Below are 23,834 nucleotides of genomic sequence, written 5' to 3' on the forward strand. Positions count from 1 at the left end.
TGAGAATACTCCAAGTGCAAAAACAGGTGTTCACAGGTCTACGAACTGTTTACATGGGGAGGAGTGTGCGTTTAAACTGGAGACGCCGGGGAGGGTCGGGCCAGGAATAAGGAGAGATTGGTGTAACCTCCGTTTCACTAAAAGCGATAAACATGCTCCTTGTATTTGAGTTCCAAATCAGATTGTTTGTGGTAATAATTGGTTGAGTTTTTTGGAGTGCGATATGAAGGTGAGTGAGTGTGTGATGGTCGGTGCACAGGAGTCCACAGGTGTAAAGACACCATGCTTCCCGTGACTCCTCACCTTGGATCTGCCAAGGCTTTTACAAGGGATAAGACCATCCCTCCACTTGGACACGTACCACGTACCCCCCCCCCCCCCAAAAAAAGAGAAAAAACTCACACACACACACACACACACACACACAAACTCACATACACACACTCACATACACGCACACACACACACACACACACACAACCACACACACACCTTGACCACTTCCTGTGACGAGTTGAACTCTTTTGTTTTAATAAATCAATTTCTTAAAAAGCCACTACAATATTATTTCATGAAAAAATATCCACTATACACAGAGAGCTCGGAGACTGCTAAATTCCAGTATGTGTGCTATGAAGGGAGGATCTTTCCCCACGTAAAAGCCTGGCCAAATAAGAGACGGAAGGAGTGTGTCTTGAAAGCACACATCGCTGATATCGGTCTCTGAACAAAATCAATATAATTGATTCCCGCCGATCGTTCATGCACGTGACAAACGCGTGCAGTCCAAAACCAGATAACGCTGCACGGCACCAGAAGTGGGTCGATCGGAGAGAGAGAGAGAGTCAACATCTGCATCGTTTATACTTGCCCTGTTATTGCTCCTTTTCCCCTGCTTTTTAACCTTAATTCAATACAAGTGTACTTTATGTAATTGAAGAAACGGCCCGAGAACATCAGCAACATCTGCATCGTTTACACTTGCCCTGCATCTCAGTGTCGCTCGCTTCTTTGTTCATACATTCAAGAAAGGTAGGTTGTTGGAACGTTTGTTATTGACAAAGTGACAATACATTCACTTGGAACGTTGGCAGTCTCTTTGTTTTTGGATGTATTCATACATTCTAACCTCAATCCAATACAAGTGTACTTTAGGTTTAACTGAAGAAATGGCCAAGAGACATCAGCAACATCTGCAGCGTTTACACCTGCCCTGTTATCGCTCCGTTTTTTCTCTCCTGATTTCTAACCTTAATTCAATACGAGTGTACTAAAGGTAATTGAAGAAACGGCCCAAAGATCTCGGCAACATCTGCATTGTTTACACTTGACCTGTTAGTCTCTAATTATCCCCTGCCTTTTAACCTTAATTCAATACAAGTTTAAGAAAATGAGGAACTGAGCCGACAGGCTGGCAAAAGGAGGGAAGCTACCACAAGAGAACCAACAAGTTACATTTGGTGAAGCAAAAACCATTGTAAAAGAGAAGCAACGGAAAAGGTGGCTGCAATAATATCCCCAGACCATTTTTTCTTTTTTTGGATAAATGTCTTTGATGACGTCATATTCGGCTTTTAGTGAAATTTGAGGCGGCACTGTCACGCCCTCATTTTTTTAACCAAATTGATTGAAATTTTAGTTAAGCTATCTTAGACAAAGGCCGGACTTTGGTATTGCATTAATTTTCAGCTTGTTTCAGCCATGTTTTCCTCAACATTTTTGACAATTTTATCGCGCCCTGATCAACTAAACGCTTCGCGTCGTCGAATTGTCCCAAAAAGAAATTTGCCCCCCCCCCCCCCCCTAAAAATGAAGCGACCCGCCCCTGGTGTGTGTGTGTGTGTGTGTGTGTGGAGGGGTTTCGGGGTGGGGGTTGTGTGTGTATGTGTCTGTGTGCGGCGTGCGTGTTGGTGTGCGTGCGTGCGTGCGTGCATGTACGGCGTGCGTGTGTGCGTATGTGTATCTGTGTGCATGTGTTTAGGGTTGGAGTTGAGTATAGGACAGAAAGGTTAGCCACTGGAAGAAAACTGCCACACAAATAAAAATCTGTACTTGAATTATGAACCCTCCATTCTTTCAAAACTGTCTTTCGGCTATTGTAAACAAAGTGCGGTCAATACCGTTCAGTCTGTCACGGAAAAACAACGATAAACACCGACCCAATCGCATTTCTGTCAAAAAATGATATCCTGAATAGACGTTTTCTGGAAATAAGTCGGTCAGGATTTTTAAGCGGTGTGACAGCGGAGCAAGAGCCCCTTTTACTTACCCAAGCTTTTGAACCAACAACTAGCCCGATATCGGTGTAACACGAAGTAAATATTTCGTACGAAATTCTTACTCCGAGTACACTTTTCGTACGAGAAAAGAACTCCCCAAGGCACGAAAAAATTACTCCCTCCACGAAATTTTTACTCCCCATTTTTTTTACTTCCAGTAAAAATCTCGTACAGAAAAATGGGATGCGGGCGAAGGGATAATGCCAATAAGTGATCTCGCGCACACGAATGTCGCGCTACCCTCCTTCCACCCCTTCCACCACCAAGACTAACAGGGGACAAGGGAGTAAAAATTTCGTACACCTGGCATGGGAAGTTAAATTGCTCGTGTCACGGGGTGAAGTAATTTATTCGTTATTTTATTCGTCAGGGGAGTAACATTTTTGCACGACATGTTTTCTCGGAACTCACCTGTCTTGGGGAGTAATTTTCTCGTGCAATGGGGGAGTGCTTTTTTCGTAAAGAGAGTAACTTTTTCGTACGAAATGTTTACTCCAGAATAAAAATCTCGTGGGAGTCGTTTTCTCGTGTTACACCGGCCGGCTTTAAAGACCCACGCCGCCTCGTGAAAACAGTTCGGCTCATTGTCTCAGAGCTTCTACATGCGATCAGACTACTCCCCCACTTGGTCACATACCAAAATTCAACACCATGACTGTTTGCTGTGGGGAGTTGGCATTTTTTGATGAATTCGTTTCCGAAAAAGACACGTTAGCGTCTTCAACGAAATCAATTCTTGAAACTGAAATAGCACAGTGCGCAGAGAGCACTCAGGCTGTTCATTTTAGGTATGTGACCAAGTGGAGGGATGGTCTTCTTCTTCTTCTTCTTCTTCTTCTTCTTCTTTTCTTCTGCGTTTGTGGGCTGAAACTCCCACGTACACTCGTGTTTTTTGCCCGAGTGGATTTTTACGTGTATGACCGTTTTTACCCCGCTATTTAGGCAGCCATACGCCGCTTTCGGAGGAAGCATGCTGGGTATTTTCGTGTTTCTATAACCCACCGAACTCTGGATCTGGATCTGGATCTGGATTTGTTACGTTGCAGGGACCACTGTTGGTCATCTTCGCAACGGATGCGGGAGAGCGCATGATAATAATTTAGAGTACAATAAAAGTCCTGACTTTGGTGGGACGAGTCATACAGGCTGTTGCTTCAATGTCTTTCCCACTCTTTGTAACTTGTTAAAATGGTAAAAACTACTGGGCTCTGTAGGCGATCAGTGTTGGGGCAGCCCTGATGACGGCAGTCTCAGCGCTGAGGATGCTGCGCTGGCTGGCTGGGCTGGTCGTGCTGGAAAGGTCTGCGTCACTCAGCTGATTCCACTCTGCGACTGTCCGTAATAAGAAGGAGTTCTTGTACTGGTCTGTCTTGCAGGTGGGGATGCGGAAGCCTCGTGTGTTGTTGACGGCCTGCCGCTCGATAATGTTGCTGCTTTCATACCCCTGGAACCTTGTGGGGATGACTCTGACATGGATTACAGGATCTTTTCCGTGCGCACTTGGTCTTGTGCTTGCGTGTGGACACGAAGGGGGATAAGCCACTAGCAGGTCTGCACATAAGTTGACCTGGGAGATCGGAAAAATCTCCACACTTAACCCACCAGGCGGCCGCGACCGGGATTCGAACTCACGACCTTCCGATTAAGAGGCCGACGTCTTTCCACCCCGCCACAGCGCCCGTCAGATGGTCTTATTCAATGTAAAAGCCTGACCAGAACTAAGACGGCGAGCCGAACGGAGTGAGCCTTTAACCTGTCATCGCGACGAACAACCAACTCTGATGGGTATGGTATGCAGTGTGAGCTCGAGATCAAAATGCCAGAAGTGGTTTTTCAACGTATTATCGCAGTTGTCGGCGATCACTGCGGGCCAGCAATCGTTGCCGCAACGAATGAGGGCCCCAAAGGGTTTAAAATCGTGATCGTGATTGGCGTTTTTTGACCTTTCTGTGACCGTGATTGCCCAAATTTCCATTTCTGTGATCGTGATGGGACTTTTCTCGTGATCCGTGATGACAAAAAAATCAAGTCTCGTGATCGTGATCGTCATTTGTTTTCGTGATCGTGATGGGCATTATTGCAAAGCATTTTATTTTCAACGTACATTTTTCACAGCTGTATCACTCTATGATCCTCTATTCGTCACGGTGTTTGTGATCGTGAAAGCTAAAATTTCCCTTCCCGTGATCGTGATGATACCCCCCCCTTTGGGGCCCTCACGAATCGTGTACTCCGATGAGTATATTTTTGTTTTAAAGAAAAGGGTATCATTTTAAGCGCACACTGTATAACATACACATCAGACTTAGTTGATCGTTGCGATGCCGCAGGTTAAAGCCGGCCAGTAGCTTGCTATTTGCTCGTCGAAAAGCTTGGACAAGTGAAAGGGGCTCTGACACTGCCACACCGCTTACAAATCTGGACAGTCATATCCGTACTACAAACAGGAAGATATCATGGCAATGTTATATTATTTTATTTTAAATCAGCCAGCTAGATTGGATTTCTATCAAAATTTCAGGGAAATATCATGGCAACATGGATGTTCTTTTCATTTTACTGATACAAACCCCTCACGATTTCTGAAGAACATCCTGAATTCAGAGAAATATCATGGCAACATTGCAGTGTTTTTTAACATTTAGTCAAGTTTTGACTAAATGTTTTAACATAGAGGGGGAATCGAGACGAGGGTCGTGGTGTATGTGTGTGTGTGTGTGTGTGTGTGTGTGTGTGTGTGTGTGTGTGTGTGTGTGTGTGTGTGTGTGTGTGTGTGTGTGTGTCTGTCTGTGCGAGTGTGTGTGTAGAGCGATTCAGACTAAACTACTGGACCAATCTTTATGAAATTTTACATGAGAGTTCCTGGAAATGATATCCCTAGATATTTTTTCATTTTTTCGATAATTGTCGTTTATGACGTCATATCCGGCTTTTTGTAAAAGTTGAGGCGGCACTGTCACACCCTCATTTTTCAATCAAATTGATTGAAATTTTGGCCAAGCAATCTTCGACAAAGGCCGGACTACGGTATTGCATTTCAGCTTGGTGGCTTAAAATTAATTAATGACTTTGGTCATTAAAAATCTGAAAATTGTAAAAAAAAAATTTTTTTATAGAACGATCCAAATTTACGTTCATCTTATTCTTCATCATTTCCTGATTCCAAAAACATATAAATATGTTATATTTGGAATAAAAACAAGCTCTGAAAATTAAAAATATAAAAATTATGATCAAAATTAAATTTTTGAAATCAATTTAAAAACACTTTCATCTTATTCCTTGTTGGTTCCTGATTCCAAAAACATATAGATATGATATGTTTGGATTAAAAACACGCTCAGAAAGTTAAAACGAAGAGAGGTATAGAAAAGCGTGCTATCCTTCTCAGCGCAACTACTACCCCGCTCTTCTTGTCAATTTCACTGCCTTTGCCACAAGCGGTGGACTGACGATGCTACGAGTATACGGTCTTGCTGAAAAATTGCAGTGCGTTCAGTTTCATTCTGTGAGTTCGACAGCTTGACTAAATGTTGTATTTTCGCCTTACGCGACTTGTTTTTAAATTTTACAACCACCAACACGATTTCTGTTAGAATATCCTTGAACCCCGGGGAGATTTCGTGGCAATGTTATTATTTTTATGTTTTTCTGCAGTCAACTCCAAACGACGCTGGTTCAGATGTTTGCCGCAACATCGCTACGTCCGATAACCATGACTGACACTACACCGTTCTACAATTAAATCCAGCGGAAGCAGGAAAGGCGATCGGAAAAAAATCGATCATTGTTGTTTGCCGTAGCTACTCATAGTTCTGCGCTGGCAAACAAACGCAGTTCGCAAGGAAATTAAAGACTTTAAAGGAATAGTCCTTCCCGTGTAAACGATTAGAGTCATGATTTGGTTTGAACAAAATGTTATTCAAAATTCTTCGCATGAAACAATTCAAAACATACAACTAGGACACGCACTCAAGCAAATGCTTATAAGACAAATGCGTGCAATAAGACAAATGCGTGCAATAAGACAAATGCTCGCGTTAAAGACCCCGGGTAGTTTTTATCAAAAGGCCAGTGCCATGCTGTCCACGTGGTAGGATAAAACAACAAAACAAAAAGCAACAACAACAAACAACAACTACAACTGCAACTGCAACAACACACACAACACGGCGTGTCACGCAAAATCCCCACCATCAAATGTTCATTTCATTTCATTTCATTTTCACTACTTTATTGTCCCATCGCTGGGAAATTCGGGTCGCTTCCTCCCAGTGGAAAGCTAGCAGCAACAGAGACGCCGCTACCCAGGACTGTGCATGCGTGTTTAGGTGTAATCAGCCATATACTTATGGCAGAATGACCGAGGTCTTTTACGTGCCACAGTGGTGACACGGGGGTGGAACATGGATACCGTCTCTGAGTCTGCACATAAAGTTGACCCGTGTCCGTCCCGGCCCGGATTCGAACCTGCGACCCTAGGATCACAAGTCCAGTGCTCTACCAACTGAGCTACCGGGCCCCCAGTTAAAAAAAAAAAAAGTAGCAGAAGAAGAAGAGTCATCGTCTCAGATCTAGCTAGTACAGGACCAAGACCGTCCCTCCATTAGAACTTATGCCAAAAATCCACAGCCTGCAGGGTACCTTTTCGTGCTGAGTGGACATTTTTTTGGTTTTTGTTATTAATTTAATACCGCGGATGGACACTCGTGTCAGTTACTCATGTAATACTAGTGTCTGACTGTCAAAAAGCGAATTTATTTCATGATAAAATTCCAGCCCTACACACAAAGCAGCTGGGCAGTTGATTTTCAGCTCTTGTCCGAGTAGTAGAAGGAGGGTCTTACCCAGAATACAATACAGACTCACCTGTCTATGACGACCAGGGACCGACCAAGAGTGGTCGCAGTGGGCAGGTGGTCGCTTTGGATAGGTGGTCGCAAGGGCAGGTTCGACTGCATTGCAGAAACTCTGAATGAATGTTTTATTCCAAGGCGTACCCCCGGACACGATTTTTAAAAACTTTTTTTGAAAGAAATGACGATTTTTAAAAACCTTTTTGAAAGAAATGACGATTTTTAAAAACTTGTTTGAAAGATATGACGATTTTTTTGACAGAGTTAAAGCACCGGAATGTAAACAATCTGAGTTTTAAGGAACCCTGTACCTTTTACTTGTCTTTGATACGCCTCAGATGTGGATAATTTAAAAAAAAACAATTTATTTTTTATATTTTAGAATAGGCCGAGAACAAAACAGAAAATAAGATCGATGCTGATTTGCTCTCGCATGACTTGATCCATGAGTTTCTCGAGACAAGAAACATCAATAAACAAACAAACAATAATCCAAAGTAGAAGTCTGAACAGATGTGAGATGGTAACCCGAATCGGGAAGGCCTGTGCCTTTAAAATAAAGTGCGCGTGCTGGATTTCACGACGGAGGCTGTAACTCTTGAAGTAGAAATGATTTACAAATCGAGCCTGGCATTATTTTCAAAAACACGTATCGGGTGATATATGTATTTCACGGTTTTGTCCCAAGAGATTAAATTACTACTTTTCTTTGAGAAGTGCCTATACGCACGATTTCTTCGCGGAGTTCTGGAGTAAGAATGGTTTAATAGTAGTGACTGTAATTGGTGTGTTTGTTTCCTTTTCGGCCAACTGCGCGGTTACACCTTTTAAGACTTTTGTGCAAGGAGATTGATTCAAGAAAGTGAATTTGATCATGGACAAGTTCGGTACTGTTTTAGTATTCGGCTTAATTTTGTTTTGCTGCGTTTTCTGGTGAGTAAAATTAGTGTTTTTTCTCTCTGTTCATAAAAAATACAAAACCAAAACAAGCAAACTAACGTTTTAGAAAAGGAGAACAATAAAGTAATGAAAATGAAAATGAAAAATGAAATGAAAAATGAAAATGAAAAAATTTAAAAAAATGAAATGAAAATGAAAATGAAATGAAAATGAAAAATGAAAATGAAAATGAAAAATGAATCTTTAAGCACGCAGATGTCCAGACAAAGAGGTCTAACACATCATCACGAAATTGTTGTCAACTGAATAATGTATCTGTTTGTAACAGACACGTTTGTTGGTTAGTTAGTTAGCATTTTGTTAGTATAAGTTAGTTAGAAAGTTAGTTAATTAGTTAGTTAGTTAGTTAGTTAGTAAGTTAGTTAGCAAGATGGTAAGTTACATGGTTAGATAGTTAGTAAGTTAGTTGGTAACTTAGTTAATTAGTAAGTGTATCAGTCAAACAGTTAGTCGGTGACCCTGTTAGCAAACTCATGTTATTTTCGGTTTACGTCGTACATGTAAAATTCTGGAAGTTTGAAACAGATTTTGTTTTTCAAACAATATTTATTAAATTACTGTTTTCTGTAAATGAGTGCGCGCTCTTGTTTGTGTGCGTGTGTGTGTATGTGCGTTTGTGTGCGTGCTTGCGCGCGCGCGTGTGTGTGTGTGTGTTTGTGTGTGTGTGTGTGTTTGTGTGTGTGTGTGTGTGGGTGGGTGTATATCTCACGGTCTGTCTGTCTGTCTGTCTATCTCTTTGCTGGCATGTCCCTTGTTTTGTCTGTCTTCTTGCGCAGTGTGTTAAACCAAAACATCCTGTATTATTCATTTCCAAGCAACGACATTTCCATCATCACATGGTACCGCGACGACACATATGACGACAAGCTGGCACTGAAAGCGGATGCAGTGACGTCATTGTTAGTGTCGTCATCAAGGGAATGTGCCAGGTCGTGTCAGATGACGTCATCCTGCAATGGTTTCTTCTACCACGTCATTACAAAATGCTGTTTACGTCAATCGATGGTCCATGTCTCGCCGAGTACTGGCCTTGCTGGTACCGGGTGGAGATATTTTAGACCTTCGTCGCGTAAGTAATTAGTTCTTATGGATACATTTTGAAAGAAATACATAAAGAGGAAATAAAAAGAAACTGAAAGGATAATAACGACAAAGGCAGCGAAAGCAATACCAGAAAGGCAAAGAAAAAAGAAAACAAGTCGCGTAAGGCGAAAATACAACATTAAGTCAAGTAGCTGTCGAACTCACAGAATGAAACTGAACGTAGTCCGCCGCTAGTGCAAAAGGCAGTGAAAGTGACGAACCTGTTTGGCGCGGTAGCGATTGCGCTGTGCTTCATAGCACGCTTTACTGTACCTCTCTTCGTTTTAACTTTCTGAGCGTGTTTTTAATCCAAACATATCATATCTATATGTTTTTGGAATCAGGAACCGACAAGGAATAAGACGAAATAGTTTTTAAAACGATTTCGTACATTTAATTTTGATCATAATTTTTATACGTTTAATTTTCAGAGCTTGTTTTTAATCCAAATATAACATATGTATATGTTTTTGGAATCAGAAAATGACGAAGAATAAGATGAAATTGGTTTTGGATCGTTTAATAAAAAAATAATTTTAATTACAAGATTCCGATTTTCAATGACCAAACACACTCATTAGTTTTTAAGCCACCAAGCTGAATTGCAATACCAAACCCCGGGCTTCGTCGAAGATTGCTTTGCCAACATTTCAATCAATTTGATTGAAAAATGATAGTGTGATTGTGCCGCCTCAGCTTTTACAAAATGCCGGATATGACGTCATCAAAGGTATTTATCGAAAAAAAGAAACAAACGTCCGGGGATATCATACCCAGGAACTCTCATGTCAAATTTCATAAAGATCGGCCCAGTAGTTTAGTCTGAATCGCTCTACACACGCACACACACACATACAGACAGACAGACAGACAGACACACACACACACACACACACACACACACACACACACACACACACACACACGCACATACACCACGACCCTCGTCTCGATTCCCCCCTCTACGTTAAAACATTTAGTCAAAACTTGACTAAATGTAAAAAGAAAGAAAGAACATGAATTGCAGGAAGAAAGGAAAAACCAAAGAGGGGAGACGAAAACAAAGAAACAAACAAAGAAACAAACAAAGATAATCGATGCGCTCTTTAATTACGTGTTTGCTTTTTGCTTTCTTGCCATCCTTCAGTCTGATTCTCTTTCTTCTTCATTCCTTCTTCCGTGTCTTTTTACATTTAGTCAAGTTATGACTAAATGTTTTAACATCGAGGGGGGAATCGAGACGAGGGTCGTGGTGTATGTGTGTGTGTGTGTATGTGTGTGTGTGTGTGTGTGTGTGTGTGTGTGTGTGTGTGTGTGTGTGTGTGTGTGTGTGTGTGTGCGTGCGTGTAGAGCGATTCAGACCAAACTACTGGACCGATCTTTATGAAATTTGACATGAAAGTTCCTGGGTATGATATCCCCATACGTTTTTTTCATTTTTTTGATAAATGTCTTTGATGACGTCATATCTGGCTTTTCGTGAAAGTTGAGGCGGCACTGTCACGCCCTCATTTTTCAACCAAATTGGTTGAAATTTTGGTCAAGTATTGTTCGACGAAGCCCGGACTTCGGTATTCAGCGTGGTGGCTTAAAAATTAATTAATGACTTTGGTCATTAAAAATCTGAAAATTGTAAAAAAAATATTTCTTTTATAAAACGTTCCAAATTTACGTTCATCTTATCTTCCATCATTTGCTGATTCCAAAAACATATAATAATGTTATATTTGGATTAAAAACAAGCTCTGAAAATTAAATATATAAAAATTATTTTCAAAATTAAATTGTCGAAATCAATTTAAAAACACTTTCATCTTATTCCTTGTCGGTTCCTGATTCCAAAAACATATAGATATGATATGTTTGGGTTAAAAACACGCTCAGAAAGTTAAAACGAAGAGACAGGTACAGAAAAGCACTATCGTTCTCAGCGCAACTACTACCCCGCTCTTCTTGTCAATTTCACTGCCTTTGCCGTGAGCGGTGGACTGACGATGTTACGAGTATACGGTCTTGCTGCGTTGCATTGCGTTTAGTTTCATTCTGTGAGTTCGACAGCTACTTGACTAAATGTTGTATTTTCGCCTTACGCGACTTGTTGCTTTCTTGCCATCCTTCAGTCTGATTCTCTTTCTTCTTCATTCCTTCTTCCGTGTCTTTTCTCTCTCTTTGATTTTCTTTCATTCTTTCTGTCTTTCAGTAAACTTTAGGAAACTTCGACCGAGCGTATGTACATTTCACAATGTCGATTCTCCCAACTAAGCTTGTTTGAAATATTCACAGACAGACAGAGAGACTGACAGACAGACAGACAGACGAACGCAGGTGCAGACACAGACAAATAAACAGACAGACAGATTGAGAGACAGATAGACAGGCAGGCAGACACGCGCTCGCGCACGCACGTACGCACGCACGTACGCATACACATACACACATAGTCTTACAAACACAGTCACACTCACACACACACACACACACACACACAGAGAGTCTCACACACACACACACACTAACACACACACCTTCACACACACACACTCACGGCACACACATACACCTACACCACACACACACACACATAAAACCACACACACACACACACACACACACACATAAAACCACACACACACACACACACCTTGACAAACGTATATCAGATGTAAAGTTTTTTTTCTTGCAGAATCGTGTCCCAAGGAAGACAACTACGTGGTGGATCGTACAACCGGAACCTGTTACTATCTGGAAACGAGATCCGAGTTCAGGCTTTCGTGGATGGATGCCCGAGACGCATGCGCGGCTCGCAACCAATCGCTAGTCAGTCTGGAGACCGTTGCCAAAGCTACGTTTATTAGTGACTTCATGAACTTCAACACAGGTGAGAACTGTTGGGATTGTAAAACGATGTTAGTTGAACTGTTGTTGTAGTTGTTACATTTAGTCAGGTTTTGACTAAATGTTTTAACATAGAGGGGGAATCGAGACGAGGGTCGTGGTGTATGTGTGTGTGTGTGTGTGTGTGTGTGTGTGTGTATGAGGGGGGGGGGGGGGGGGGTGGCTGAGCGGAGAGTGGGACGTAAAAGCACCGCAGTACAAAATTTAGCTCGATAAGATGTTTTCATATTTTTAACAGTAGCTAAAGGTATATCTTTCTTTCGATGCAGCACAAATTAAAAACTTTAAAAAATAAAATTTTACACGTTTAATTTCCTGTTTGTGTTCCATGTTTAAAATTTAGTTTTGGTAGTGAGTAACAATTGGTTTCTTTGTCTTATTTACAGTGTATAACTGTGTTTTGCATTGTATTTCGTTCCACCCAGTCTTCTGCCTCTAACAATTTACCAAGATCTCGACAGTCATTGTTTAGTACTCGACCGCTGTCATATTGTGGTCAAAAATACAAATAATGTATGATATCCGTTACATCTCTTGAACCAACTTGCCTATAACCCTTAACCTTACCAGATGTCTCACACAGCAATTACCACATTGTGCATGTCAAGTACGTAGAATTTGCGAAGTCGACTTCGTTCAATAAATATCAGGCTTGACAGACAGTTTTTTGATCCGTTACATCTCTTAAATCAACCTGCCTCTATAACCAGCCCCTTAACCTTACCAGATGTTCCAACTTGCCTCTAACCTGCCCCTTAACCTTACCAGATGTTCCAACCTGCCCCTTAACCTTACCAGATGTTCCCACTTGCCTCTAACCTGCCCCTTAACCTTACCAGATGTTCCAACTTGCCTCTAACCTACCCCTTAACATTACCAGATGTTCCAACTTGCCTCTAACCTGCCCCATAACCTTGCCAGATGTTCCAACTTGCCTCTAACCTGCCCCTTAACCTTACCAGATGTTCCAACTTGCCTCTAACCTGCCCCTTAACCTTACCAGATGTTCCAACCTGCCCCTTAACCTTACCAGATGTTCCCACTTGCCTCTAACCTGCCCCTTAACCTTACCAGATGTTCCAACTTGCCTCTAACCTGCCCCTTAACCTTACCAGATGTTCCAACCTGCCACTAACCTGCCTCTTAACCTTACCAGATGTTCCAACTTGCCCCTAACCTGCCCCTTAACCTTACCAGATGTTCCAACCTGCCACTAACCTGCCTCTTAACCTTACCAGATGTCCCAACCTGCCACTAACCTGCCTCTTAACCTTACCAGATGTCCCAACCTGCCACTAACCTGCCTCTTAACCTTACCAGATGTCCCACGCAGCAATTACCACATTGGAGCCCATCGCCCCTACGACACCTGGAACCATTCTAGCTACCCGGCGAGCGGCCCGGACTTCCTCTGGCTGAGCGGTCAGCCAATTGACCTGACGATGACCGCTCCTTTCTGGAAGAAGAACCGGCCGGACAACAGCGACGGCGACGACAACGTCGTCTACCTCGACGACAACGATGGCTTCAAGTGGGAGGACTGGAGGGAGGCGAAAATCTTTCGCTACATTTGTGAGCGGAGCTTTGGCGAGAGTCACTGAACCGTCCTTGAAGGAGGAGTGGGTTGCGTTTCTTCAATTTTATTATATATATATATTTATATATATACAGAATTCAAGAAACTCTTTTTCCTCTGCACCACTCCACACAATGAAGGCTGGAAAACTTTTTAAAACTTAAAAAAGCTTATTTAAACAACACAATAAAAAGTCCAAAACCAAGCCAGAAAAAAAGATGCGACATTCTGGCTTGGTTTTGGACTTTTTATTGTGTTATTTATATATATATATTTTTTTTTTTTTTTTTTTTTTGGGGGGGGGGGGTTCCGAAGTGGACGGGAGAGGAACTCTTTCGCTACATCTGTGATCAGAGATTTTGCGACAGACATTGAATCGTCTTTTAAGTAGGGGTGGTTTTAGAGGGGGGGGGGGGGGGGGGTGAGCTGGATTGGACAGAAGGGAACATCTTTTGCTACATCCGTGAGCGGAGCTTTGGTGAGATTCACTGGTTCGTCTTAGAAGTAGAGGTGGTTTTAGGGTGGGGGGAACTAGATTAAACAGAAGGGAACATCTTTTGCTACATCTGTGAGCGGAGCTTTGGTGAGATTCACTAGTTCGTCTTTGAAGTAGAGATGGTTTTAGGGGTGGGGGGGGGGGGGGGAGCTGGATTGGACAGAAGGGAACATCTTTTGCTACATCTGTGAGCGGAGCTTTTGCGAGATTCACTAGTTCGTCTTTGAAGTAGAGATGGTTTTAGGGTGGGGGGAACTAGATTAAACAGAAGGGAACATCTTTTGCTACATCTGTGAGCGGAGCTTTGGCGAGATTCACTAGATCGTCTTTGAAGTAGAGGTCGTTTGAGGGGGGGGGGGGGGGGGGAGGGGGGTGGGGGCGGAGCTGGATTGGACAGAAGGGAACATTTTTTGCTACATCTGTGAGCGGAGCTTTGGTGAGAGTCGCTAGATCTTTGAGATGAGCTGGACGATAATGCCTAGACTGTCTTTGAAGATATGTGGTGCGGGGGTGGCTGGGTTTCGGTAGGGGGGTTTAGGGGGTTAGACTGAACAGAGGGGAAAACTTGTCAGAGGAATTTCTATATAATTGCCCAGACCGTCTTTGAAGGAGCGGGGTAAGGTGTGTAGGGTAAATGAAAGGGTGTGAGTGTGTTTGTGTGTGCCGAAGTACTTTTTTTGGAAGACACTGACGTCTGTTGCAACATTACACCAGCGAAACAATTCCATACTGCAAAAGAAGCAGCCAGGCTGTATGTCCTTGGTAAGCGCGCAAGAGGCAGTTCTTACTGATTCCATGTAAAAGTGCTGATACCATGTACAATTCTGATACCATGTAACATTTTGATTCCATGTAAAATTCTGATCCCATGTAAACATTCTGATCCAATGTCGAAATTCTGACACCATATAAAAACTCTGATACCATGTTAAAATTCTGGTACCATGTACAAACTCTGATACCGTTTAACAATTCTGATACCATGTAAAACTTGTTTTACCGTATACAAATTTTGATCCAATGTAGAAATTCTGATCCATGTAAAAATTATGATCCAATGTAGAATTTCAGAGAGAGAGAGAGAGAGAGAGAGAGAGAGAGAGAGAGAGAGAGAGAGAGAGAGAGAGAGAGAGAGAGAGAGAGAGAGAGAGAGACAATGACAATGACAATGACAATGACAATGACAATTCTTTATTTTACGAGGGTAACAGAATAAGCATTGGTATACTTTTTTGCATCTGGCCCTCGCCCTAAAGAGGGACTAAATCTACTATAAAAACTACTACTACTACTACTACAATACTTACATAATTAGTAAAACAGTATAAGAGAGAGAGAGAGAGAGAGAGAGAGAGAGAGAGAGAGAGAGAGAGAGAGAGAGAGAGAGAGAGAGAAAGAGAGAGAAAGAGAGAGAGAGAGAGAGAGAGGGAGGGAGAGAGAGAGAGAGTGAGAGAGAGAGAGAGGGAGACACACACACACACATGCACATACATACACACACATACACACACACACACACACACACACACACACACACACACACACACACACACACACACACACACACACACACACACACACACACACACACACATCTTATTCTTCATCATTTCCTGATTCCAAAAACATATAAATATGTTATATTTGGATTAAAAACAATCTCTGAAAATTAAGAATATAAAAATTATGATCAAAATTAAATTTCCGAAATCGATTTAAAAACAATTTCATCTTATTCCATGTCGGTTCCTGATTCCAAAAACATATAGATACGATATGTTTGGATTAAAACACGCTCAAAAGGTTAAAACAAAGATAGGTACAGAAAAGCGTGCTATGCAGCACAGCAAAACCACTACTGCGCTAAACAGGCTCGTCAGTTTCACTCCGTTTTGCACAAGCGGCGGACTACGGTCATTGTGAACAAATGCAGTGCGTTCAGTTTCATTCTGTGAGTTCCACAGCTTGACTAAATGTAGTAATGTCGCCTTACGCGACTTGTTTTTACATTTAGTCAAGTTTTGACTAAATGTTTTAACATAGAGGGGGGAATCGAGACGAGGGTCGTGGTGTATGTGTGTCCGTCTGTCTGTCTGTCTGTCTGTGTGTGTGTGTAGAGCGATTCAGACTAAATTACTGGGCCGATCTTTATAAAATTTGACATAGAGTTCCTGGGTATGATATCCCCGGAAATTTTTTTAATTTTTTCGATAAATGTCTTTTATGACGTCATATCCGGCTTTTTGTAAAAGTTGAGGCGGCACTGTCACACCCTCATTTTTCAATCAAATTGATTGAAATTTTATCCAAGCAATCTTCGACGAAGCCCGGGGTTTGGTATTGCAATTCAGCTTGGTGGCTTAAAAAGTAATGAGTGAGTTTGGTCATTAAAAATCGGAAACTTGTAATTAAAATTATTTTTTTAGTAAACGATCCAAAATTAATTTCATCTTATTCTTCGTCATTTTCTGATTCCAAAAACATATACATATGTTATATTTGGATTAAAAACAAGCTCTGAAAATTAAAAATATAAAAATTATGATCAAAATTAAATTTCCGAAATCGATTCAAAAACTATTTCATCTTATTCCTTGTCGGTTCCTGATTCCAAAAACATATAGATATGATATGTTTGGATTAAAAACACGCTCAGAAAGTTAAAACGAAGAGAGGTACAGTACAGCATGCTATGAAGCACAGCGCAACCGCTACCGCGCCAACCAGGCTCGTCACTTTCACTGCCTTTTGCACTAGCGGCGGACTACGTTCAGTTTCATTCTGTGAGTTCCGCAGTTTGACTAAAATAATGTAGTAGTTTCGCCTTACGCGACTTGTTTTTTCCTCTCTTCTTCATTACCTCTCTTCTTGATTGTGGTCTTTCTAACTTTCTCCGCATTAATGTTTGTTTCCATTATATTGGTTGCATTTTGCTTTTTTCATCTATCAATTTGTTCCATTTGTATTCTTCTTTAAGTGGATATTATACGTTTTGTATTTGTTTAAGAACAGATTGTTAGACAAGGCAATGTGCCTTAAACCTTTATCCTTGTAAAATAAAGTTCGTTCGATCGTTCGCTTTCTCTCTCTCTCTCTCTCTCTCTCTCTCTCTCTCTCTCTCTCTCTCTCTCTCTCTCTCTCTCTCTCTCTCTCTCTCTCTCTCTCTCTCTCTCTCTCTCTCTCTCTCTCTCTCTCTCTCTCGCCCCCCCCCTTCTCTGTCTGTTCCTCTATCTCTTACTCTCTATCTATCGCTCTCTTGTAAAATAAAGTTCAGTTCAGTTTAGTTCTCTCTGTTTTTGTCTGTCTGTCTGTCTGTCTGTCTGTCTGTCCCTCTCTCTCGCACACACTATCTCTTTGTCACCCTCTCTCTCTCTCTCAGTCTCTCCATCATTCTCTGTCTCTCTCTCTTTCTCTCTCTCTGTGTCACTCTCTCTTTCTCTGTCTCTGTGTCTGTCTGTCTCTCTCTCTCTCTGTCGCTCTCTATGTCTCTGTCTTTGTTATTCTCTGTCCCTGTCTCTTTATGTCTCTCTCTCTCTCTCTCTCTCTCTCTCTCTCTCTCTCTCTCTCTCTCTCTCTCTCTCTCTCTCTCTCATGTGTTGTTTTTCTCTACCTTTTTTTCCACGTGAATATCCGTGTAAATATGTGATTCGATTATTTTGTCCCCTCTCTGGGCGAGGGCTGGTTGAAAAAAAAGCTCGTTTTATTGCTTATGCCACAACCCTCGAAAAATAAATTTTGATTTGATTTGATTTGATTTGATTTGATTTGATCTCTCTCTCTCTCTCTCTCTCTCTCTCTCTCTCTCTCTCTCTCTCTCTCTCTCTCTCTCTCTCTCTCTCTCTCTCTCTCTCTCTGTCTACACAACCGAACTCTATATCTCTCTCTCTCTCTCTGAACAAGGGAGTACGTATGGTCTCCGGGTGCACAGGTGTATAGTTTAAGGTCATCAGCCAAGCGCGACAAGCAGGTCACGTTTGCTGTAGTGTCTCGTTCACGTTATGACCTGTTACTAGCGGTGCATTTACGAAACACGTTGATAGAAAACGCGTGTACCTGTCCTGTTTCCAGGCCATGACAAATTCGGCCAATTTTTCAGTTTTCAGACAAGAAAATGATGTTTTTATGATATTAATGTGCGATTCTCGATGTTTAATCTAATGTTTATTCTTTATGTGTCTTGGTGTGGTATCTTGTATATGTTTTTGGTAAAACGCTGATCTAACAAAGGCAAATGTCTGTTTATGAAACTATCAAATAAGTTTTTGTTTTTGTTCTGTTTTTGTCTATGTATGTGTGTGTGACGGTGTGTGTGTGTGTGTGTGTGTGTGTGTGTGTGTGTGTGTACATGTGTATGTGTGTGTGTGTGTGTTTGTGTGTGTGTGTGTGTGTGTGTACATGTGTATGTGTGTGTGTGTGTGTGTGTGTGTGTGTGTGTGTGTGTGTTAACATAGGGTAGTTATTTAGACACAGGAATGTACCTTGTTTTGTTTCACTAAGCAATTTTGTTTAACATGTACGAGGCCCTCATAACAAAACAAAAAAAATCACAATAAAAAAATGACACGGCTTCTTTCCGAAAAGTCAACACAACTTTACTAAGGTCTATATTAAGTGTACACGACCGCAAAATATATGGTAGATTTTGTTCAGGTAATTTTTGCTTTCAAGGACGCGACAGAAAATGGTCTTCCTCAAATAGGCAGATCATGTTTAAAGTTCTACTCACTATTCCCGATACACATACTGTCTTTGTCCGGTTTATTATTCTTTTGAAATGAAAAACGTCCAAGGACAGCTATGTTCTCCGGCCTCTAAGCTGGTTTTGAATGTCAAGGCTCAAGCGGTTTAGCCACACACACACTCACTCACTCATACCCACGCCTTACCACACACACACACACACATGCACACACACACATGCACACACACACACACACACATACACACACACACACACACACATGAACACACACACACACACACACACACACACACACACACACACACATACTCAAACATAAACAGTCAAACACATACACAAACATATATAAACATACTCGTCCACACAAATACACGCACGTATTTATACACACCTATACTTACACAAGAAGCAAAAGTTCTTACACACGCACAAAAACACACACACACGCACACACACACACACACACACACACACACACACAATCACGGAAACATGTCTGGCCCACAGGGACATATCGCTGCACACCAAGCTATGGGGCAGCACTCAGGACCTGGAAATGACAGCCCACTTCGTCAACATCACGGGCCAAAGAATCTAGACACAGCCATCGTCGAACGCTGAAGAAGAAGAAGAAGACATACGTGTACTTTAGCCTCCATCGTACGCGACGAAGTCAAAGTAGGCCTAAGGCTAAGGACGCGTGCACCGCAGGCCCTGTCTTCAGCGATCGCTCAACGATCATTTCGGTCACTGGTTTGGTTCGGTTACAAAATAGACAAGAACATTTCAGGCCCCTGTGCGTTCCCACCTTGCAGTGACGGAAGTGTGCATATAGTGAAGCAAATAGGATCATTTCACAAGTATGCCTCGCTCTTCAGTGATTGTTTCTGTCACCACCGGCTCACAACCGTTAACCGGTTGCTTGCCTTTATGTAGCCTAATTAACCGAGCGTAAGGCGTCATTGCACAAAAAGCTTTCATACTATCCAAACTGGAGGGAATTATGGGTAGGGGAATCTTTTTTTGCGTGAAATGTCGTCAGTGCCTTTCGATGATCGGTCAGTGTGTTCCGGTGTTCAGAATGCCAACATTTTTTTTCGTTCACGCTTGATGTCAGTGCTATTTTATTTTGTGTTCCAAATTGATACAATGTTAACGAGAGAATAGGGGTAGTAATCAAATGAAATCACTTTGAACTGTGAGATCGATAGAGTGTAAAGCACAATGTATCGATTGAACACTGGATTTTCCTTCTTTAAGCCATGTGACGTCAGAGGCCGACAAAACTTCATATTTAGGCGGCCAGCCGAGACTACAAAATAGTGCATGTTTGTGTGCGTTCAATCATAAAACTAAAAGGAATTCTAACCAGAATCGATCGATACATAAATGTTATTTGTATTTTTGACCAGAATATGACATTTTACACAGATCTCGACAGTCAGTGTTCACCTCGACCGCTAGCACGGTCTCGGAGGAACACTGACTGTCGAGATCTGTGTAAAATGTCATATTTTGGTCAAAAATACAAATAACGTATACTAACACGAACGGAGCGGCTCGGAAACCCACGAGAGGGTCACGAACCTTCCTTGCACAACAACTCACGAGTAACTCTCAAATAACAATGCATTGGTTTTGTCCCAAGAGGGAGTAAGCTCAAGCTAGTTTTAAACGACGATGCTCACCAGACTTGAAAGCCTGTGCAGCTATCGGAGCCTCCTCCTAATGTGGTAAGAAACGCGGCGTCCAAATTGAAGACGCTTCTTTGGAAACCTCGATCTCTTACAAAGCCCTCGTGCAATCTTTGACGTCAAATCAAAGAAACGTCACTCTAGAATGTGTAGCGTGACGTGTAGGTTCTAAAAGTTCTTCCAGGAAAAAAAGCAGGCTCAAAAGTGTTTCCATAATGACGTTTGTCTCATCGACTTTGGCATCACAAACAGTAGAAAAGCAGGTCCTTACCAGACTAGTTTGACACGATCTCATTTACATGATACACACACGTGTGGTTTAAACTATATAGTTATCTCATGAAAGGTCTCTCTCACGGAGCCCAAGTGTATGATAGATATAAAGCAGAAAACTTCTTCTTTACCAAGTCCTGTGTTGAACAGCAGTGAAAAGTTGACCGCTTTTCCTGTTTAACCTTTTCAAAATTAGATCTAACTTGTTCGCGTATCCATTTCTGGATCTGCAGGCTGGTACAGAGTTACCTCCCTTTAGGCTTTTTCAAATTTCCCTTGTTTTAACCTAATTTCTTGGTTAAAACTTGTCTAAATTTCTAAATTCTTTTTTAATAAATATCAATTCTACACTTTGGCCTTAAATCAAAGTGTTTCCCTTCACAGATATCCTCTTGGGGTTGTCAGATGAGGGTAGTCTCCCATGCCAACAGAAGCTACCATTCAGAGAATGGTTTGCTTCTTAGTTGGATACCATGGGTTGACAACTCTCGCCATCAGTACCACCTGACCACTGATGAGACACAATAGTGTCGAAACACGTGTCTGGTCTAGGTTTTCAAGTTTCAAGTTTCAAGTTTTATTTATTCCAATAAAACCCCGTGAGGGTACATGGAAAATTAAAAAACACAATAAAAACACATTTCATTCAACACCAAATAAAAGGAACTAAAACAAAAAGAAATCAGACTATGTACAGAAAAGGGAGTTGAGGGGTGAGGGAGAGCAAAAACAATACAAGAAACAATTCAACAATAATAATAATAAATTATATTAATAATAATAATAATAATGATAATAATAATACAAAAAATAATAAAACATTACAAGTGCAAAGTGTGTCACGATCGGGTGACAGAGACCAGGAAAGTGTCACTCAGTGGAGTGCCTGTTCTTGGTCGTGTATGATAGAAAGCGCCTGTGCGTGATATTGGGCTACAGCAGAGTTTGCTGACAGTGCTCAACGAGCACGGATGTTTTGTAGCGCACGAGTTTCACAGTGGGGGTTTTTGCTGTCATAGGGCTGACGGTTTTTCGCTGACAGCGCGCACGGGATTTTCACGGATTGAGTTTCTCGTGTCTTTTTTCTGCTTGGGAGGCAGAATTGTGTATAGCTGGACTGGTTTTTGTGACAAGGTCAGTCACGTGTTATTGGCTAGGTTGTCTGAGAGAGACACAAGAACGGCGCACTTGACACCCAGCGGCAGAAGGGGAAGGATCTAATACACAGTTTCTAGAGTATGATGGTTTTTCACCGAATATTGTATTCGGCACTCTAGGGGAGCTTCCACTAGTTATTCCTTCTCACTGCCACATATTTTGCTGAGGACAAGTCGTCAACATTCCTTCGTCGGCGATGGCTTTCGCATAAGGATTCGACAAGGGGTTCTGGAGGTTTTCGGTCACTGTTGACGAACAGAGGCTGTTCCAGGGAGGAAGCGGATTTTGCTTCCATGAGAGTACAATCATAGGCTTTTGAGGTAATAAATCATTATTTAACGCTGTTGATGAGTCTGTGTTGTGGAATGAAATACTCTCTGTTGTTCTTTCCAGGTTAGCGCATAATTTACTCTCTGTGACGCTAAAATACTAATCTGTATATGGTTTTTGCAGATAGGGAGAGAAGGACGGAAAATGACTGTTTTGTTGTTGTAAAAAGTCCGTTTTGTGCAGGCCCACGTGCTCGATGAGATATTTAAAGATGACATGTTTAAAGGTGGTGGGTGAGGGGTAGCTGACATGTTTAGTGCACCGATGCTTTCTGTTTGCAGCCTTCGTTTCGTTTCGTGTTCCTGTAACTGCTGCACGGCTGCCTTTGGCGGGACACTGCTAGCCGCAGACGTTGGAGCTGGGACCTGAGGAAGCTACGCAGACCGGCTAACCAGCAGACCGGCTAACCAGCGAACCGGCTAACCAGCAAACCGGCTAACCAGCAACCCGACTAACCAGCATACCGGCTAACCAGCATACAGAAAGAAAGCTAAGTGCACCGTGTCTTACGCACCCCGTTGACCACCGTTGTCTTTTCTTATCTGTGATTTCATTGGAGTAGTGACAACGTGGGGTGTGTGACCCCTGCATGAACTAGAGCTTTTGAACAGAACATTCTCATTTGACTGTATTTACACGGGATCAGCGTGTTACTATAATTTTCTATATACTACTGGCATTTTGTCAGTGATCACGGGTTTTTTACGTGTTGAGAACGTAAAAGGAACATATTTTGAGTGAAGGCTCGAGGGAGGTGGCGAGTTTATACATAAACAGGCGTCTGAAACTTATACTTTTGTTGACTCTATTTAATTGTATGACTGCGAGAGTGGATCGTGGTGTGGTTAGTTAATTAGTAGTAATTAACCGGTTCATAATCACCTTAAGTGATATATTGAAACGTGACACATGGGGGCCAAGCCGGGATTTACTCAGTTAATTTCCAACTGATAAAGACCCACCAATTAAGGATAACTAAGAGCAGATAATCTCGTCAGTGCTCGACTTATTTTCTGCTTGGTGCTACCCTTTTTTGTATAGTTTTGATCATATACCACACCTTAAGCGATTCACATCTTGCAGGAAATGTAAATTGTAATTTGTGAGCTATTGTATGCGCTAACTGTGATTACTTCCCTTTCCTTTGTTTGTGAATCTTTGTTGTTGTACGTTCATAGTTTTCCGTTGCAGAGAGCTGAGCGGGGTTAGCGGATTTGTTATTCGTTTTACTCAGTTTTCTCTACATTGTTGTTTCGCATTCTGTAACAGGTTACATTTCTACCGTCTTGTTTTACTTGGATTTTTCTCCATATTTTGACTTTGTTGGAATTTTGGGGGGGAAGGGTCCGAGGACTTCTGTCCTAACCAAGGCTGTGGGAGACACTCTGTTTCACCGCAAAAAGCAGCCGATAAAGTAGGCCACGGCTGTGGGAAACACTTTGTTTCACCGCAAAAAGCAGCCATAAAGTAGGCTACGCGTTTTGTTCTACACCGTTTGGATTTTTCTTCTGCATTTTCCGGTTACTGGATTT

General features: G+C 41.9%; 1 protein-coding gene across 1 annotated transcript; it reads left to right on the forward strand.

Moving 5' to 3' along the window:
* Positions 1-7,778: 7,778 nt before the first annotated feature.
* LOC138980807 (macrophage mannose receptor 1-like) lies at positions 7,779-13,854 on the forward strand. Its single transcript, XM_070353694.1, has 4 exons — positions 7,779-8,068; positions 8,911-9,164; positions 11,862-12,056; positions 13,394-13,854. The coding sequence occupies exons 1-4, from the start codon at positions 8,010-8,012 to the stop codon at positions 13,672-13,674; spliced, it is 789 nt and encodes a 262-aa protein (XP_070209795.1). The 5' UTR covers positions 7,779-8,009; the 3' UTR covers positions 13,675-13,854.
* Positions 13,855-23,834: the final 9,980 nt, after the last annotated feature.

Source organism: Littorina saxatilis, linkage group LG11 (assembly GCF_037325665.1).
Source record: "Littorina saxatilis isolate snail1 linkage group LG11, US_GU_Lsax_2.0, whole genome shotgun sequence".
NCBI lineage: Eukaryota > Metazoa > Mollusca > Gastropoda > Littorinimorpha > Littorinidae > Littorina > Littorina saxatilis.

Bases quoted from the DNA above. Each gene is read 5' to 3' on its own strand.
- LOC138980807 (XM_070353694.1), top strand. From the start codon at position 8,010: ATGGACAAGTTCGGTACTGTTTTAGTATTCGGCTTAATTTTGTTTTGC. The intron at 8,069-8,910 runs GTGAGTAAAATT...TTCATTTCCAAG, and splicing joins TTGTTTTGCTGCGTTTTCTG to CAACGACATTTCCATCATCA. The intron at 9,165-11,861 runs GTAAGTAATTAG...TTTTTCTTGCAG, and splicing joins ATATTTTAGACCTTCGTCGC to AATCGTGTCCCAAGGAAGAC.